This window comes from Etheostoma cragini, chromosome 8 (assembly GCF_013103735.1).
Source record: "Etheostoma cragini isolate CJK2018 chromosome 8, CSU_Ecrag_1.0, whole genome shotgun sequence".
NCBI classification, from domain to species: Eukaryota; Metazoa; Chordata; class Actinopteri; order Perciformes; family Percidae; genus Etheostoma; species Etheostoma cragini.
The window spans coordinates 14,138,992-14,159,517 of NC_048414.1; the positions used below are offsets into that span (position 1 = coordinate 14,138,992).

The 20,526-nt window shown below is 39.8% G+C and overlaps 2 protein-coding genes across 2 annotated transcripts; one reads left to right on the forward strand and one right to left on the reverse strand.

Annotated features, from left to right (window-relative positions):
* Positions 1-1,127: 1,127 nt before the first annotated feature.
* On the reverse strand, positions 1,128-8,715 carry hsp90b1 (heat shock protein 90, beta (grp94), member 1). The gene is made up of 18 exons (XM_034878823.1): positions 8,500-8,715; positions 7,859-7,961; positions 7,366-7,507; positions 6,467-6,583; positions 6,026-6,357; positions 5,755-5,866; positions 5,498-5,626; positions 5,166-5,282; positions 4,941-5,078; positions 4,763-4,840; positions 4,589-4,654; positions 3,127-3,396; positions 2,707-2,952; positions 2,443-2,579; positions 2,239-2,317; positions 1,766-1,921; positions 1,506-1,610; positions 1,128-1,396 (listed from the first exon to the last, which is right to left on the reverse strand). Exons 1-18 carry the CDS (start codon positions 8,546-8,548, stop codon positions 1,370-1,372), a joined length of 2,403 nt encoding a protein of 800 aa, XP_034734714.1. The 5' UTR covers positions 8,549-8,715; the 3' UTR covers positions 1,128-1,369.
* Positions 8,716-11,926: 3,211 nt separating this feature from the next.
* On the forward strand, positions 11,927-19,733 carry nt5dc3 (5'-nucleotidase domain containing 3). Its single transcript, XM_034878824.1, has 14 exons — positions 11,927-12,209; positions 13,243-13,427; positions 14,296-14,370; positions 14,473-14,528; positions 14,791-14,881; positions 14,973-15,110; positions 15,975-16,035; positions 16,222-16,324; positions 16,836-16,937; positions 17,095-17,176; positions 17,273-17,359; positions 18,018-18,158; positions 18,254-18,318; positions 18,426-19,733. Exons 1-14 carry the CDS (start codon positions 11,927-11,929, stop codon positions 18,688-18,690), a joined length of 1,734 nt encoding a protein of 577 aa, XP_034734715.1. The 3' UTR covers positions 18,691-19,733.
* The last annotated feature ends 793 nt before the right edge of the window (positions 19,734-20,526 follow it).

Consider the following 20,526-nt stretch of genomic DNA (forward strand, 5'->3'; position numbering starts at 1 on the left):
CAAGGTGTAGCTAATAAACTGGCAATGCATGTAGCGGCATGCAAATGTTTTTCCTTTCTTATAAACACATCCTGGTGCCATTCATATTTTCAATATGTAGGAGACTGCGCCATCTACTGGACATGATCTTGTAATGCAATGTTAAATACATTACATCATATTTTCTCTTTACATTAAACAATTCTGGTGAAATGTTCTGGTGTTTAGTCAAATTAGCCATTATACAATGGAAACACCTGCAACCCAGTCACAGTGTGTTGGAAGGAACACATGTTGCATAAGAGATGCTGTGAGCCCACGAGGGAGATATGGATGAAACAAGCAAAGATGAGATCCTTGCAGGGGAAGAGTGGTCAACGTTGTGAATATTTAAGAGACGCCAAGGTTGGTCAATGTTTTTATCTTTTTGCATATGTGGCATTACTTATATAGTTTTAAAGTTCTTTTCACTATTTTGCTAAGATAGTATGATAAATTGACTGTAATTATAAGCACAATTAAGTGTACCTGGAGATGCTACCGCAGTGAAGATTGTTCCCCATGATTTGGTGTTGTTTTAAGAAAACCTCCAAGACTATTTCTGATGACAAATAACTAGAAATTGTATCCTGTCGCAGCAAGGTTTTCATCCTAGGTGATCCATGTGTAAAATCTTTTTTCTATCTTAAAGACCGAGTTGACATTTTGTATTTTTCGGTATTATGTTGGTTTCCCTTGGCGTTTTCAACTTTGCTAACTCAAAGTGCTGATGGACAGATAGCTCTTTGTACCTGCCATAAGCTTATAGAAGTGCTAACGGCTGGCTAAAAGCATTTTCTATCTATCCTCTATCTATTGTGTGTCATTCACACAAACTATAAATTGGACACCTTCATCACAAACCAGTGTTGCTTCCCCCCTTTCCTTACATAAACATCTCATTTATGCTTCTAAGTCAAAGCACGTTACTTGTGTGCGTGTGGCGGCGCTTTCACTAGCTGCGGCTCAGAGGCTCTCTAAATTCTCTAAACTGTATTTCGTTGCATTGTACCTGTACATGTGTAATGACAATAAAGTTTAATCTAATCTAAGTCAAAGCACATTACTTTTAGTTGCTTGTGCATTCTTAACATCAAACACACGCCATATCCTTTTTCCAGGAAACATTTATTCGATCAAGAGACAGGATCGCTTCTTTCCATAAACGGGTCAGTTAAATATTAACAAATTTACAGTCATGAGGAATGTAATAAAAAAACAAAACCAACATTGATCGCCTTAAAAAAACCCAACACAGGGATCCCACCCAGGATAACGTTGACCACGGTGACGCTGGAACAAGAGAAACCCACTTCCAGCTCCATTGTTACGTGCTCTTCTATTCAGTGCTTCACAGTTCATCTTTGTCTGATTTTGTCTGTAAGAAATCAATTAAAAAGTTATAAAGAAACAGCCATAAGAACAAAATACTCCTGATTTCTTTACTTCACATCCTTAAGCTGCCACATCATGTTAAGTCCTCTCACCGTTTCTTCATCTTCGTCGTCCACAATTTCCTCCTTATCTTCAGAGTCATCCTCTGCTGGTTCCTCCTCGGGCTCTTCCGGCTCCTCCTCGGGCTCTTCTTCAATCTGTACAATAATCATTTTTAAAACACAACAGCCCCACAATCTTTATTCATCACCGAGCTGACTAAAAAGGAAGCGACAGGGCAACTGAAAGCAAAGACTAAAAAAATTGCTATTCAAGTGTTTCCAAAGTAAAACCGAATGTCACATTAACTTGCCTGTTCGTCCAGGGGGACATTCATGCTGAGTCGGAGCATGCGCTCTATCCTCTGTCCATAAGCCTTCGTGTCCGCAAGTTGGTAGCCTGAGCGCAGCGTGGCCGTCTCAAACAGAACCACAGCCAGATCTGACGCAGTCTGGTCCTCACCGTCTTCCTGAGGACATCAAAAAAAAAAAAAGACAATTTTAAATCAGAATAAGTGCTGCACTGAAACAGATTAGTCAATTGTTAGATCACCATAATAAAACATGAGTATCTGACAGAATAACTGTTTTACCATGTTAGACATGCCTTTATGTTAAACCTGTTGAAAAACTATGTTGATGTGAACGACCTATCATTCGTCTTTTAGGTAAATAACTTCCAAAAAAGGCAAGTCCAGCACCTCTTTATACAAGCCGTAAGTCATTTTATAGACTTACACAATCATTAAAATAGGACAAAGATAGGCGTGACAGTAGAGAGACTTACATTGACTCTGTTAAGCATCTGCTTGATGAGGGGATGTTTTGGGTTGATTTCTAATGTCTTCTTCTGGCTGGCGTAATAGCTGTAGGAAAGAGGAATTTGCACGTCAGCTCAGTAAACAGGCAGGCCACAGCATGTTCTACATTTGCATTTTACAAACGTGACAATAAGCATCAACATTGCTGAAAAGCACAGGGTTATGCTCACTTTGTGGAAATGTCTTTTCCCGTCTGGTAAGCCTGTGCCTTCATGATCCTTTCCATGTTTCCTGACCAGCCGTACTGACTGGCAACCAAAGCGCACGGTGAGTTGGTTAGCCTCTGAGAGAGGATGGCCTTTTCGATCTGTGGCAATGACAGCATCATATTAAATCATGCAGCGATGGAATAGACAGTATCTCAGCAGCTGCAGCCACGTTAGATTGTGCCTAGTGTTCATTTCCTAGTCATGATTACAAAAATAATTCCCTACCTTGTCCTTCAGGGCCTTGTCTTTCAGCCAAGTGGTGAGAGGTTCATACTCCTTCTCCAGGGCCTCCCTCTTCTCCTTGGTCTTGTCGCTCTCGTCAAATTTAACACCCTCTTTTGCAACGTTCTGGAAGCGTTTTCCATCAAACTCTGGCAGTGCCTGGATGCAGTACTCATCCACAGGCTCTGTGAGGTAGATCACCTCATAGCCCTTCTTCAGCAGCCTCTCCACGAAGGGAGAAGACTCAGCCTGCAGAGGGACAATGGGACAAATGGTCAAAGCCAGGCTGTAACATATAACCAAGTGCTTGTTTATTTGGAGCAAGTGTTGTTCAAACCTTCCTTGTACGTCGCAGTCTACACTGCAATTTACATAATTGAGCATTTTAACCTGACCAAACAACGTTCATGTACAGCCACTCACCTCCTTTCTGCTGGTACCAGCCATGAAGTAGATTTTGTCCTGCTTCTCCTTCATGCGCTCCACATACTGCTCCAGGCTGGCCACAGCTGTTTCGCTGTTGGAGGTCTGGAAGCGCAGCAGCTTGGCCAGACGGGTCCTGTTGGAGTGATCCTCAATGACACCCAGCTTGATGTTGGTTCCAAACTCCTTCCAGAACTTATCGTTGTAATGCTCCTCGGCAATCTTCTTGATCATGTCCAAAGTCTTACGCACAAGCTTCTTGCGGATAACCTGAACGGGGAGATAAGCTTTACATTTTTTGTCACTTTCCCTTTGGATTTACTTCATCCTGTGAACTACTTTCTGACTTTTTACAGTGTGCTATACAAATAAGGTTCCTTTCCTGCTTGATAGCAACAGTCTTTTGCATCTAAGTGCAAAGCATTTATACAGCAGCCAGTAAAGACCCCATACAGTAACATACAGTGTTTCCCATACATTGATCCATTTGTGGCGGCACACCACAGTATCAACTTTGACTGTCACAAACTGATTGTTATTTAAAATTGGTTCAAAACCACAAAACAAAAAACAAACTTAAGAGCTGTGCTCAGCACCGATTCCCTTCGGCCTTATTCGCCCTGCGGACTCTCTCTCAAACACATCAACAATAGACCAGTCAGGTATTAGCAAACATGTAAGAGCTAAGCTAGTAAGGACAGCTACAATTTAAAGTTACGGCATCAGTACACGTATTCAGGCTGTCGGCTGCAATGTTATCACTATAAATCAATAAAAGTGGCTCCACCAGGCGACTGTGCCACAGAGATCTGTTCTTAAAAAAAATAAAGTGATTGTCGAGCTGTACATACATACAGCTGCAAGCGTGGACATGCACTTACTCCCCCGCAGAGACCCCAGGTGTGTTGAAAAGTAAGATGAACAGATTAAAAGCAGTCTGTGTAAAAACTAAAAAAAGATGGAGAATTTGGTAGAAGTGGGGGAAAAAAAGAAACTTAAAAAAAAGCCTCTTCGCATAGCTTGTTCAAGACAGACTGTTGTGCCTTTAAGCCACCTCGCTGTCTGTAAAGTTAGACACCTTTCCTCAGTTCTGTGTTAAAGAAAGCTGGCATAACAGCACACCTTCATTTGGCACTATTGCGGAATATCTTTGTGAAATGAGCTGATGGGATTTTTGGGGGCTTCCCCCCCTTTCTTTCAGAGGAACAGTGGTAAAGGGATGACAAGCAGCAAAAGGGCCTCAGGTCATGGGGTGCACGCTCTTACTGGGTGAGCTAAAGGTTGCCGCTGAATATTGAATTTTTAAAAGACAAACACACCCCCCCCGCGCCAAAATTATACCATCTCTCTGTGGGAAATACTTGAATGAAATGTTATAAAACTAAAAGTGAGCTTTACAGATAAAGTTAAAAAGTAAATTGTATTTAGATGGTGTTGTCTGAATGTTGGATGGGAAACTCACCTTAAGCAGTTTGTGTTGCTGCAGAGTCTCTCTGGACACATTCAGGGGAAGGTCATCAGAGTCCACCTAGCAAAATACATTTTATTAAAATCACAGTGCAATGCCATCACGGAAAAGACCGAACGGTTCATGTTAGCACATGGCCGTCTCAAGCAGAGTTTAAAAATCACTCACCACTCCCTTAACAAAGTTCAGGTACTTGGGCATCATGTCGTTGAAGTCATCGGTGATGAAAACTCTCCTCACAAACAGCTGTGATCGAAAGACAGAAACCAAGTTGAGGGTTTTCCTGAATATCTATAAGCACAATACAATCCCTTAATGATTACTGAAGTCCACTTGAGGAAAATACCTTGATGTAGTCGTTCTTCTTGGAGCCATACTCGTCAAACAGGCCGCGGGGGGCTGCAGTGGGCACGAACAGGATGGACTTAAAGGTAACCTCACCCTCAGCCGTGAAATGGATGTGGGCCAGAGGGTTTTCGCTGTCCTGTTAGTGCAAAACATTTTAGGTCAATCAAATTAAACACGTTTAGTGTACAAGGAAATCTACAAGCACTACCGTTTAGGTGCCTACCTTAGAAAATGTCTTGTAGAAAGCGTTGTACTCATCCTCCTCAACCTCCTTTGCTGGTCTCTGCCAGATGGGCTTGATATCATTCATCAGTTCCCAGTCCCACACAGTCTTCTCAACCTACAACAAACAAGATAGGACATTTTCAAAACTGGCCCTTATTTTTAAAACAATTAGACAAATCATTTATGTATTAAAATGACCAAATGAAACAGCATCAACACAGGCTATGTTATTATCAAATATGTTTTAGGGCCTCCATATACACAACTTTAGAAAAAGACACACGCACTTGCTATCATCACAATACCAGTATCGCCCACCTATGAACCTACCTTCTTTGTCTTAGGCTTCTCCTTGTCTTCCTCCTCTTCCTCTACTTCAGCCTCCTCTTCAGCAGCTTCTTTCTCTGGTTCCTCTGCAGTCTCAGCGTCTTCCTCGATGGGCTCCTCAACTGTCTCAGTCTGGCACATTGATGGGAAGAAATTATGTAAGGTCCATTCATTTACTTGTATATTTTGTCAGTTTTCTAACATAACTGTGCTGGGAACAAGTGAGTCAAAGCGTGGGTGGAAATGTTTTACATAATCACCTTGCTGGCCCAAACGTAGATAGGGAAGTTGATGAATTGAGAGTATTTCTTGACGAGGTTCTTGATGGTTTCCAGCTCCAGATAGTCTGAGGCCTCCTCTTTGAGAACAAGTCTGAGGTTAGGAAAAGAGGGGGGGATTAAATTTCACAGTCAGTACATTTGAGAGGTGTACCGAACAATATAACTATCAGCAGTTGATCATAAAGTTAAAAAGGTAGCAAAATATGCTAGAGTTTATTTTAAGATAATTAAAAACAAAACGTAAACCCACGTGATGGTGGATCCCCGGCCCAGTGTGTTTCCACGGGGGTCCTCGATAACAGAGAACTGATTAGAGTCCGACTCCCAGATGTGCTGGGTGTCATTGTTGTGTTTGGATGTCACAATGACTTTGTCGGCAATGAGGAAAGCGGAGTAGAAACCCACACCGAACTGGCCAATTAGCTCAGACGTTGACTGTTCCTCTGCCTGCACATCGGCCATCTTGTTGAGAAACTCGCTAGTGCCGGACTTGGCAATGGTGCCCAAGTTCTTCACCAGCTCCTCTTTGGTCATTCCAATACCAGTGTCAGTGATGTGGAGCATGTTCTTCTCCTTATCAGACTGGCGATAGAAACAATACAGTTACAGACAGCAAGAACCACTATTATTATTATTATTATTATTATTATTATTGACTTCAACATACAGTAAGTATACCTATTGAGCATACTTTTATTTTGATGGTCAGCTCCTCATTGGTGGCCATTGCATCCTCATTGGTCAGAGACATCAAGCGGATCTTATCTAGAGCATCTGAGGCGTTGGAAATCAGCTCCCTAAGGAAGATCTGAAGGAGATTCAAAAATCATTTGATCATTAGTATATCGCCATAAGGTTGACACAATAATCCTGCCCAGTCTGAGCCCAACTAATAGACACACCGTGGCACCCCCCCTCCCCTTGATCTCAAACAGTGTGTGAAGTCAGATGAGAGAGACCCAGTGGTGTGACATTATCCACTTTTTTTTTTATTAAGAGGCAGCTGAAAGTAACTGTTCAATATTTCAAATACAAACTAGATTCCATAAAGTTTGGCAGATGTCAGTTTAAATGTTCATCTGTGAGGCTTTTTATGGTGTTCATATTGAATTTGTTTGTTCTGTATCACCTCAAATATTTGACTGAAGTAAAAAAAAAGTGGCAATTGATTACAGTCTAGGATGACGATAATCTATGCTTGCTTTAATTACTTGGTGAACATTTTACTACGTACATCTGTAAAATATAATGCAATAAACTCAGCCAAACATTCCCTTTATAAAATATACTAATAATCAAGTTTTAATTGAAAATGTCATAGAGGTATTTTTTTAATTATGTTCATTTTTAAAGGTGGTAATTTGCGGTGGTGGACTTTAATGTATTGATGTGGTTTAATATTATGCCCACCCAGTTTACAAACGTGTGGGGGAAAAGAATATTACAGATCAATACACAATTCAATATAACACTAATTGAACATGTATTGTAAAGATTTCATTGAATTAACACCTCTCTGATACAAGTAAATCCACCAAAATCAGTATGCAAAACTGGTGATTGTACATGACACCATTTGGTTCTGCTCACCTCCTTGTTCTTGTAGAGGGAGTTGATAATCAGCTTCATCATACGACTGACTTCAGCCTGAAAGACATGTTTTTCTGACTTGTCTCGGATTTCCTTGATCTGAGCTGCATTCAATCCATCCAGCTGGATGGCCTCCTCCTCTCTGGGGACAGACCGATGCGCACACACACACAGAGACAGGTGAGATCAGGGATGTGCACTGCAACAAATCATAGCTGCCAACATGCAAATCTGTTCTACCCTCTAGGGATCTGCATCTTTAGTTAAAGCCAACGCACACAAGATCCCCTTGTCTTAATGAGGGATGTGCAGTAGACGTTGCTAAGCTTTTCCACTGCTACAATTCAAGGGTTGCTTTGATAGTTTGTGTGCACAAGCTTGGTCATGTTGACCTTGTACTGTTAACTCTAGGTGTAGTCGACCTTTTCTCATAGAGATAACCACATTTAACTCAACAGGCATATTCTGAAAGGATATTTGAAGTGATACTTACCTCTGCACTACCTCATCATCTGTTCTGGAGCCATCTCGGCTTTTACCTAAGTCCTCTTCTACTGCCCCATCGATGTCAAGTTCATCCTCTGCCTTTACAGCAGCTGCCAAGGCACAAAAAGTTGTTAGTTTGACAAAAATATTACTTACAAAATTAATGCACGTGTATTTGAAGAAATATTCAACATTTAAGGACATTTCATTTAGAATGAAGCTCTGCAAAGGCGTGATCGAAAACACCAAATATGTAAGGCGCAATGTCGAACAGAACGGCTATTTATTTGGCAGAATAAGAATTTATGTCTACACAATAGCAACGTAGGTGGACGATAGCTAGCAAGAATTTAAAAACGTAACCATAAGTGATGGTTCTACTAGAAACGTCTGGAAATGCGATAACAATAACGGATACAAGCGTTGTTACAAGAAATGTGTTGAACCCAAATCAGCCATCCGCTATCATTAACAAAGGGAAAATTAAGCTTTATAATCATGAATATATTAAGACTAACGTTATTAATGACTGAGCTAAAAAGAAGCACAAACGCAAGTTAACGTTAGCTTACTGGCTAATATTAGCTAAAATGTTTGGTAATAAAAAGTAAGACAAGACATCAAAATATTTCCGTTAACGCTACTTACCAAAGGCAAAGAGTGCAAAAAGAAGACCTATCACCCAGACTCGTTTCATTTTGAGGTAACGTTATTGCTTGACTGCCGATGTGTTAGCTTCAGCTCCTGAAACAAAAGCTGGGAGATAAGTGCACGCAGCACTGCCTTAACAAGAGAGACTGACAAGCTAACTCTTCCACCAAAAGAGCCCACTCTATTAAACCCGTGACAACTAACCAATGGCTGCGCACCACGCACAACCTTCGACCAATCACAGCAGATTCTCCTGTACATGTTGTCCAATCAGATTCATCAACATAAGTCAATACCCGAAAATCGTGGCTGGACATCATTGGCCAAGAATGAATAATCAGCACATCACTTCCTAAAATTTCCCTACTGGAAAAATCTTTGTTAACACATTAGTAAAACGTTGGTTTTCTTATGCAATGTCACGAAGTGACTCGAAAGCTGGATAACAATGATTATTTTGTTGCCATTGACATAATTTGTCACTGACTGTAGCATTGTGTCTGTGTCTGTTTTAGTCTAGTAGCCACATTTATATAATGTGTATCTACATATAGTGTAGAATTTAGACTATCTGCAATGCATTCCCATTCAAAGTGTAGATTTTTTACTTAGATATCTGCCACGGAAGCATTAACTAATGATGACTACACATGATCTGCACAACTGTTCTCTGTCCACTAGGTATCGCTTTTGGTGAGTTATGCAGATAATGGCATATCGTTGTTTTTTTTTCGTTTTTTTTAAACAAACGCACACTATGAACGATTTGGGGAAAACTGAGATTGTGTTATACTGGAATCACTGATGGTGGGATGAATTTGTGTGTAACATTATCGTACAAATATGCACATGCTGCTTCCTCTTCCTGTCTGATGGGTGTGTACCACGGTTGTATGACTATAGGAAAAGGTTACAGGTGCTTCATAGCAGTTATAGTTATATATATATAAATATATATATATATATATATATATATATGTATGTATATGTATATGTATGTATGTATGTGTATGTGTATGTGTATGTGTATGTGTATGTGTATGTGTATGTGTGTGTGTGTGTGTGTGTGTGTGCGTGCGTGCGTGAGTGTGAGTGTGAGCGTGTGTGTGTGTGAGATAATGCCCTTTGATAACACTTTGGAAACCAGTGTTACATATGCTGTATGCACTTTGATGCACTAAATGGTTTTATTAAAAGCATACTATTTTTCCAAAAAGAACCCAAACCCTTAAATATGGAAGCCAATTTCGAGATTAAGTCATAATGTAGACTTTTTATGTCAAACTTATGAGACAGTCAAAGTTTTGTTAAACATTTTTACTTTAAAACAAAAGTGATACTAGGTCCAACTTTAAACTTTAAAAGCCAAAACTACGTGATTTTAATTAGAACCATTCCTCTCTAAAGAACTTTCTGTCAGATATAAAACAAAAAAAAATATGCTAGAAATAACAGTAGACCACAACGAGGCATCTCATAAGTGTGCCAAAAAAAGTAATTCATGTCCTAACATGTGTCATTATTTTTCCCTTAAAAAAATCTAAAAATGTTTTATTAATTACCTCATTATCAAGACTAAGTATCTAATAATTTTGACTTAGTCATGAGATACTAAGTGATAATGCAGACGTTGTAAGTCAAACTCATGAGATTCAGTCAGAATGATAATGCCATTCCTTACGTTTTTTCCCATTTTTTGGCTTCCATAAGTTTAATTATTTCTCAAATAATTGTCTTTTTTCAAATACCTAGTGAAAACCGGCTGGCCAGTGCTTAACATCATTAATAACAACAACAATAATAATAATAATAATAATAATAATAATAATAATAATAATAATATCCACAAGCTGCGATTCGCGGGTACAAACCTCTTTTTCTCAATAGCAAATTAAAATGAAATTTCCCACGTGGTCCAACTTCGTTTTAAAAACATATCCTGCAAGCTTTGTAACGATTGGACAAACAGTGCACTTTGTTTAAAATGCCTTCAACTGATTTAACAAAAACATATATTTTCAATTCAGTGTTATATGCAGCTCAGCCCAGCTCACGGCAATTTGAGAAAAGCAGTTGACCAACGCAAAAACAATTGCTAAGGAAGGCAATCTGCGATTCCAAGCTCAAACCTTAATTTGCCTCATTCCATGTCCAGTTATCGTGCATTTAAAGCACCCAGTAGAGGTCAATTTGAATGAGACTTGCAGTGTATGTGTGGAGTCATTATGTAGACATTTCCTGTAAGTTTTGCGTTGATTGTTTCAACATTTAGTCATTTCTAGCCTGATTTGCACTATATCACCTGCAGTCTGTTTGCATTTATAGCGCCCCCTGGTGTTCAATTTGAATGAAACTTTCAGTGCGGGGTTCAGGTACTTATGAGGACATATCCTGACAGATTTGTGAAGAATATGTGGTTCATGGTAAAATGTGTGCAATGCCACTCACCTATTTTGCGCTTGTAGCACCCCCCCTAGCGGTGTAGGCCTACGTGTAAAACGTGTCCGAAGTTCATTGGTCTATAACTTGAAAAATAATTGAGATATAGACATGCTTTAAACAACTTGTAACAAGCTTGATCCATTGATGATTCACTGAAAATGTGGTGGCAATTGGAGCTACGGTGTAGGAGGACATCTCAAAAATGTGTTTTTCAAAACATTCAAAATGGTCTAAGCAGACCTTAATGGTCCTTGAGGCTTTTTTGTCGAGCACATTATAACCTGCACCTGTGTGAGAAATGTCAAGTCAATCAGACTTACTGTGTGGGGGACATGGCATTTCATAGTTTGCATTTTAAAGCCTTAATTACAGCACCACCATGTGGCCGATTGGGTTCATATTTCTATAGAAGCACATGCACACCATTTCCAGTTATTCTCCCAAGTTTCATGTGGAATTTGAGCCGGCACGGCAGACAACAAGTAATAAAATTAAAAATAACAACAGACAAACAGAAGTGTTTTACCGCTTCGCGGTTTGAACCCTAAATACACCTTTAATAGAAGAAAGGCAGTACAAAGTGATTTAATAATACAGCTCTGTATAATTAGTCCATGCCAGGGTTATGCATATTTAATGGATCTGGTACATGGCTGTAAAATATGATATTACATAATTAAATTATTTCATAATATTTACAGTCTATGGTCGGGTAACATATCGCTGCTGTTTTATGGACAGTAGAAAGCAAATAACCCCAAACAAGTCATCCATGATCCAGACCATAGACCGTATACAGTCTATGATCCAGACGCACCAGCCTCGGAAGCGCTGATTGGCTGGCTGGGTCTTGTCAAACGCGGAAGTGACGTAAAAAGCAGGACACTGATATTTGTTATTTATTCGCAGACGAGCGCGGCGTCTGCATGCATCTGTGAAAGTCCGCCGCGACACACGGGCTGCCAACCTAAATATCAGAATCATGACGCCCTTATCTTTGCCCCTGTCTCTTCTGAAGCACAAGAACTGTCTGGCGAATATTCTGTGTAATGTATTACAGACTTTGCACCACCAGCCATTCACACCTCGCTTATGGAAACGGAATTTTGGTGCGGTAACCCATGGAGTCGGTCAACTCCTGTCACAACAACCCAGAGTGAAAAGCTACGCAGCGGCAGCATCCGTTTGTAGTAGCTCTTCAGACGGCCAGGACATGCCAGAGAGGCTGTGGTCTGTTTACAATGAGACCAAAAGGCAGACTGAAGGTATGGACATCGATGAATGTAATGTAAATGGACTATATGACTACTCAAAGCGCTTTTTTACATAGTACAGGAACCATTCACCATTCACACACTATGGCCGAGGCTCATCAGATAAACACTCACTCACATTTACACTCCGAAGGGGCAACTAGGGGTTCAGTGTTTTGCCCAAGGACACTTCGAACCTCCTTCCGCTTGGCAGGCGACCGCTTTACTAGTGAGCAAACATTCCTAGCACTGCGCTAGATACGAAACGGTATAACCCTGTTATGACTAATGTTTCCAGCAGTCTAATGCACCATTCTACAGCCTCACCTTTAGGGCCGATACCGATTATAAGCTAGACGTTAATGATAATGATAAACCGATATTTTGAGCTGTTATGCATTTACAGATAAAATAAAATCTTAAAAAATAAGATTTTTGAATTGTTGCTAACTCCAACACAAAACTTTATTTAAATGCTATAAGCAATTACTTATCAAATTACAAACTTTCAACATAATACCCAGTAACCGATAGTCAGATAGAGTTGTGGGTGGGACATTAAATCAGATTCAGTGGTGAGTGAAACCGAAGCAGAAGGACAGACACACAGCTGCAGTGCAGCCAAAGTAACACACTTTATAATTAATTGAATTTTTCCGTTATCAGGCAAGTAAAACGCTGATACAGATAATCTGCAGACTGACAAAAAATGGCCTGATGATCGTCCAGGGTTGATATTCTGATAATTCTGGATTATGCAGAATTTAATGCATGCATCTGGTAACATTCCACACGTGTTTAGTGGATAGGAGGAAAAAACAGAACTCAACACGCATCATAAATTCACACCATGTATACATATAGTCATTAGAACGCAGTGGTACTGAGAAATAAGTAACAGTATTTGCAAAAGTCTATTGTGCAGGTACTCTATATCGTTTACTGGCCTTATTCAGTTGTACTTCTGTCCTAAAATATTCCATATAAACAAACAATGTTCCTAGATGGAAGGCAACAGAAAAATAACCTCATTCTCTCCTCTTAGGTTTGATCCCAGCCATTTCTGCCAACTCAGTTAACCCTGACACTATTTTTGCAAACAATGAGATGAGCCTGCGGGACACAGAGATCTATGGCTTCGACTATGACTACACCTTGGCATTCTACTCCAGGAACCTCCACACCCTCATCTTCAACGTAGCACGGGACATTCTCATCACTCAGCAAAGGGTGTGTGAACGGACCCTTTAAAACTTGGCAATTTAAACTTATTTTCCCCCCAGATACAGACAGGATCATTCTTCTCGGTTGTAATTGATTCCTAAAATAATTAAATTACACAAAAAACATAAAAATAAGATCAGGATACCACTAGAAAAATAGCGTCACTATGGCACCGTGCGCATTTCGGGGTTCAGTGCCTTGCTCAACCTACTAGGGCCCAGGAGTCAAACTGGCACCTGTGAAAGCTACCAGTCCATCCACTCTACATACTTCAGAGTTGGTGGTTTCCAAGCCAAGTCACTACGGACTGAGCTACTACCACCCATAGACTGTCAATATTAGGGGACAAAGCACCCGGTTTGGCAAAGTGCTACCAAAAGGTAGGCAAAAACCTACCTTCTATCTGCATTCCAGCAGAGGGCAACACACGGGTTGCAAAAGGAGGTTGGTTTCTGTAGAAGTCTGGGAGAAAGTGACCCCCTTCTCCCTTGATTTAGTAGCTCAGTAAACATTTTCATGAGTTTATGATCTCAATAGCTAGTTTTAAGAAGTGGCTATGATGTGATTGCCAGTGAAAGTGTGTAACGTAATGTGGTAATCATCACATCCGCAACCAGGATGGTTGCGCCTTTAACGGCAAACTCGAGCACCCCAAGTGCTTTGATACTAGGCAGTATTATTACACCACATTTAAGATTAAACCTGGCCTACAACTGTGTTGCACCATCCAGCACTGTTTTTACCTATATAGGTGGATCTGGGCCTTGTGATGTACTCCATTGCAAGCCAATTGTTTTTTTATTTAGTAGATCTAATGCCCTGTCTTGTTGTCACTGGAAATCTTATACCAATTTTTGATTTTCTTTTATATTAGTATCCAGAGGGTCTGCTAAATTATGAGTACATACCTAATTTTGCTGTCAGAGGACTTCACTATGACGTTCAGAAGGTGAGAAGGTCTTTTCTTATCTAACTCAAAAACTAACAGTTTGATATTTTAGGCTTATTGCTTATTCATGATCATTTTGTGGACATATTTGACTTAAAACAGGGACTGCTGATGAAGATAGATGCTTTTCACTACATCCAGTTGGGAACTGTATACAGGTATGTGTGCGCTGTGTTACTTCTCACATCAGGGTAGTGGGTAATAAATAATACACTGAGAACACTTTGTGGGTATAACATGCTTTTCACATCAGGCTACTGATTTAGTGAGTTAAAGGCAATCATTCAACATTTCAGACTACACGTTTTACATTTTTTCTGGAGTTTATCATCTCTTTTATGAGGTTGCACATGCTACAGATGACATTAGTATGCATTCTGTTAATGTCAAAGGATTTGATATTTAGTGTTTCTTCTACAGGGGTCTTCATCCAGTTCCTGATGAGGAAGTAATTGCCATGTATGACGGTTGTCATGTACCTCTGGAGAACATGAGCGACTTCTATGGCAAAGTATTGAGCATTTCCTACCTTATCTATGACAAGATAGACGCTACAGAAATAATAACAACAGAAAATAATGGCGGTTATCACTGTCCTGCAGAGTTCCCATGGCCACACCATGAAACAGTTCATGGACATATTCTCCCTGCCTGAGATGAGGCTCTTGTCCTGTGTCAATGACTTCTTCATGAGGCACAATATCGACTATGAGCCAGTGCATCTCTACAAAGACGTAAAGGTGAAATATCTAATATAATAAATGTTCTACCGTCTTTGATCAATGCTTTGGGAACTTTGGCATACACGTTTTGCAAAATCTGGCAAGTTGATTTAGCATTCACCAGCGTTAACTCATTATTGTATTACCCAGGTGTCAATGTGGGTAGGTGTAATAAAGGCAGCAACATGTACACGCATGTTAATGTATTTACATGTTTGAAGTGTGCTGTGATGCTCAAGCCATTCGATCCCATCTTAATTTTAGCTCTGAAAACCGTTTCTAATTTTAGATGAATAAGCCCGCCCCCAGCCATCTGCGTCTGTTCTCTGGTGGCTCTGTTGCTTCAAAGGGAGAGGGGAGAGAAATCAGCGCTGCGTCTCCCTTTGAGGGCAGCTGTCATGCTGGTCCTGTCTATTCTGTGTAGCACTGTAGAGTGATTGACAGATCACTGTCATTAAAAGCCCTCACACACACTCTTATTTCCATGAGTGCCTCTTATATTTTTTCAAGGACACTCCACTAAATCCTTTTTTTCCTGCCAAGCTTGATTTAATATTCAGCATTAACCCTGTTTTTTTGCTTGCTTTTCTTTGACTTTTGTGTACATCAGATAATCTTTAAACTTCCTTTAAATGTGTGACTTTGCAAGGGAGAGTCAGTTCACTCTTTCATTGATTCAAAAGCACACGTTACAATTTAGCACTGAACTCCAAAGTCTGCTTTCTTCACATTGAATTTGTATTCAGAGATGCACTTTTTTTGTGCTTCCAAGTCAACAGTTTGTATACAGAGCAAAGTGTTGCTACTGGAGCTGAATGCTAACATTGTGTCACTGAAGTCAGGACTTCCTGGCTGAGGACTGTTTATTTTTCCTCTTCACAGGAAGCCATTAGAGATGTTCACGTCAAGGGCATTATGTATCGAGCCGTGGAGGCAGATATTGGTAATGTTCTTTGATTTATATTACTTTGTTTGAGATAAAAGCAATTATACTCAGTTGTTGCCAAGACATAAACAATTAATTTAGAAATAACGAAGATGTGACATAGAAATAAAAAGCAGTTTTGTCTGTGCAAATTAAATCAGCAGCACCCACCTTCCACCCTCTCTCTCTTTTCCCATTTTCCAGAGAAATACATTTGCTATGGTGAGCAAAGCCACGCTGTGTTGAAGAAGCTGTCAGAGCATGGAAAAAAGATGTTCCTCATTACCAACAGCCCATTTGACTTTGTGTAAGTAGGAGCAAACAGAGCGCAAATAGTTGTTGCTGTGATTAATAAAAAATGTCTTGTAACAGTGGACTAATATTAAATGGGTTGATGATGCCTCAACGTCCATACATTAAAAGGCTTTCCATCTACAAGTATTTGTCATTGACCATGACCCTTTTTTGAACTCAGGCATGATTGTACAAAACAACTTGCTATGCATATCCAACCTAAAAAAGGCTTCCCAGAACCCCAAAACATTAAATCTGTGTCCCTTTAACAATGCAACGTTTCAACCTCGTCCAGTAACGTTTCAACAACGTCCTCCTGGATCCATATTAGCACTAACGTAGTACGAGATGGACATTTTATTGCTGGTGAATCGCTGAGCCCTCAAGTCTTTTTTTATAGTACCTTTCTGATGAGCTTTAAAAGTTTGCTGACTAAGCAGTCCTGTCACAAATCAAGCCCTAAAATGCCAAAAGAATTATCTTTAAAAAATGTTGCTGACGATGTGAATCTTTGTCCTTCTCAGGGACCGAGGAATGAACTACATTGTTGGGAAGGACTGGCAGGACCTGTTTGATGTTGTGATCGTACAGGCTGACAAACCTGGTTTTTTTAATGACAGGAGAAAGTAAGTGCATCTGTGGCTGTTACTACATCCATGCTGTGACTCTTTTATCCCACTAGGGGCCTCATTGGACCGCACTGCCAGCAGTTACCAGTAGTGTGTGTTTGTTTGGGAGCTGCCAACACTGGCTAAGATGTGTCGTTTGTGTATTTTTCTCTAGACCTTTCAGGCGAGTGACAGACAAAGGTGCGTTGCTGTGGGACAGGATTCACAAGTTGGAAAAAGGAAAGATCTACAAACAGGTGTTGTGCCATTCATGCCAGTGTAAAATTCCTGAAAAATGTCTCTTGAATACACCTTATAAAAGACATGTTTCATTATGTGTTCAATCTCTATAGGGAAACCTTTACGAGTTCCTGAGACTCACAGGCTGGACAGGATCCAAAGTGCTCTACTTCGGTGATCACATCTACAGTGACTTGGCAGTAAGCATGATGCAGGCATATTTACAACAAAGGACCCATTATAACTACACGAAACACTGTTTTATGAAAGATTAGAGGGGATCCCTGCTTTGACTATACTCCATTTAAGATAAGTGTTTTTCTCCTGAATTAAAAGTGCTGACGCTAATCTTTTATATGCAATAGTCTTATTGTTCTGTTAGAAGATGCACAAAGGAGATTCTGAGTAAATGATTGAAGCAAAACAAAGCTACTTAAATAACTGGGTTGAGAATGTAATTCTTCATGCATTAAACCACAGCTACTGTAGCTTTGCATTGGGTTTGGTTGACAGGCATTTTGATCACACCTATCAAATCTACAGCAGGCACACACTGCACCTTTTTATAACTGTAACCTAGCAACCTACCAAGCACTGACCCTCAGATTAGCATCAGTTGTTTAAAATGAGTTATAATGACTTATGCAGATATATGCATTTGTCTGATCAGCTGTAAATGATGGTAATTAAATACAGATGCTCTGCTGTTGTCAGGCAGACAGCTGTCAAACATACCAACTTGTTTATTTAGAAAGGTGGAACATGGTGTTTGTTGTTTAACCACGATTTACAGAGCTTCTCTGGCTGTAGGATGAGAATTCCTTAAATTGTTGACAATTCTGGTTCTTTGTGTTTCAGGATCTAACGCTGAAACATGGCTGGAGGACGGGCGCTATCATCCCTGAGCTGAGGAAGGAGATCAAGATCATGAACACGGAGCAGTACGTGCACATGATGGCCTGGTTACAGGCACTGACTGGACTTATCGAACAGATGCAGGTCAGGAGCCTCATAAAGATGTTATGTTATGTTTTTCCCTTTTTGCCTCTATCCTCAATTGGTGTGCTTAACTTCTTTGCACTGCTCCCAAACAGGTACATAGAGATTCAGCATCTCAAGCTGTCGTTGAGGAGTGGATCAGAGAAAGAGAAGCCATGAGGTAATGGAGATAATTACTTCAGCAATCAAGAGCAGCTTTGATTAGTTGATGAGATCTTGTAGAACTGATCAAACTGTATCTTGATGGTATGAATGTTTTCATGGCAGGTCACAGACAAAGGACATCTTCAACCCTCAGTTTGGGAGTCTGTTCCGGACATACCACAACCCCACATACTTCTCACGCCGACTCTCACGCTTTGCCGACATCTACATGGCCTCCATCAGCTGCCTGCTCAACTATGACTTCCAGCACACCTTTTTCCCTCGTCGTACTCCCCTGCAACACGAGTCCCCCTTCTGGCCTGAACACAGTCCTGCTGGTATTAACATCACCTCACAGCTCAGCAGGACCAAAGCAGAGTCCGATTAGAGAGAGAGAGAGACCAGGTTAAAAATTACCTAGGATTGGATAATCTGCATTGCTGATTTAATTAGTATTTTTTATGTTTTAAGCATTTTAGAAGATACACGCTACATTTTGAGATATGTACAATTTATTATGTAAACTGTTGATGTTTATTAATCTTAAAACTACTCTTTGCTCTCATAGAATTCAGTCCTAAAGAGGACCAGTATATTTTGTGTTTTTTAAGCAAAATGACACATGACCGAAAGAGCATTTTGTCATTTTAATTTAAAACATGGACACCTTATATTTTATTTTTTATCACACAGAGTTTGAATCATTGAATGCACTGATTGTTGTTAAAGTATGCAGAAAAGCTGCATGCCGCCCAGTCTAAAGAATAGGGGGCAGTCACTCATCATGGCTATCTTGGATCTGGTAGGAATTGTACAAGATTATCTTTGCCTTTTACAGCCTTTGCATCTGTAAAACAATAAGACACAGTCAGTAAAATGGGAATAGTCAGGTGTTACATTTACATTACAATGCTGTTGCCTTAATGTATTTTTCACATTACTCCAATATTTTTGTAGTGGCCTAATGTAATATATGGTATCTAGCTTTTTGAAATTTTGCATCTTAGTCATTTTAATTTTGAGCTGTACAATGTGATACATGCTGCACATTTATGTTCTAAGATCTTTGTGTCTGAACCAGTTCCACGCAACACAGCCTGTATATATCTTATTTTAGCACACCAGAAATGTCCGTTTGTTAGCAAAAAATAGAGCCTTGTTGCTATATTTAACATTTAGCAACTGTTGCTATTTGACTTTCATAGGTTTGACACTTCTGCAGAAAATGCAGGAAATATTTTCACAAGTGCTGTAACGAAGACTTGAGATGAATATATTTGATGTATAAATCTGAAAAAAGGGAATTCTTAAGTACCAGTGACCAAAACCTTATGGTTTAATGGTTTATCTGCTTTTCTGTAGTAGTTAGTAAATATGTGTTGAAGTGTGTTCTTATTTAGCTATTTATTAAAATAGAAATGCTTTATGATCCGAGCTCGGTGCTTATTGAATGAATTTAAAGCAAATTGATATGGTTGGATAATTGTTATAGTAATAAGATTTAATTAGCAGGTAATGTACAGTGGGGCTCGACAATTTGGGCACCCCAGGTAAAAATTTGTATTAATGTGCATAAAGCAGCCAAGAAAAGATGGACAAATCTTCAAAAGGCATCAAATGACAGATTAGACATTTGTATAATATGTCACAAAAAGTTAGATTTTATTTTCATCATTTACACTTTCAAAATAACAGAAAACAAAAAAATGGCGTCTGCAAAAATTTGGGCACCCTGCAGAGTTTTTAACATACCCCGCCCCCTTTGGAAAGTTGAGAGCTGACAGTGTCATGGACTGTTTTCAGTCATCTTCTGGAAAGACCAGGTGATGTCAATCTTAAGGTTTTAAATGCCCAGACTCATCTGACCTTGCCCCAACAATCAGCAACATGGGTTCTTTTAAACAGTTGTCTAGAAAGATTTAACTGAAAATAGTTGATGCTCACAAAGCAGGAGAAGGCTATTAGAAGACAGCAAAGCGTTTTCAGATGTCAATATCCTCTGTTCAGAATGTAATTAAGAAATGGCAGTCATCAGGAACAGTGGACGTTAAAGCAAGATCTGTAAGAGCAAGACAAAAATCAGACAGAACAGCTCGCAGGATTGTGAGAAAAGCAAGTCAAAACCTACGTTTGACTGCATGTTCCATCCAGATAGACCTGGCTGACACTGGAGTTGTAGTACACCATTCCACTATATAGAGATACTTTTACAGATATGGTCTTC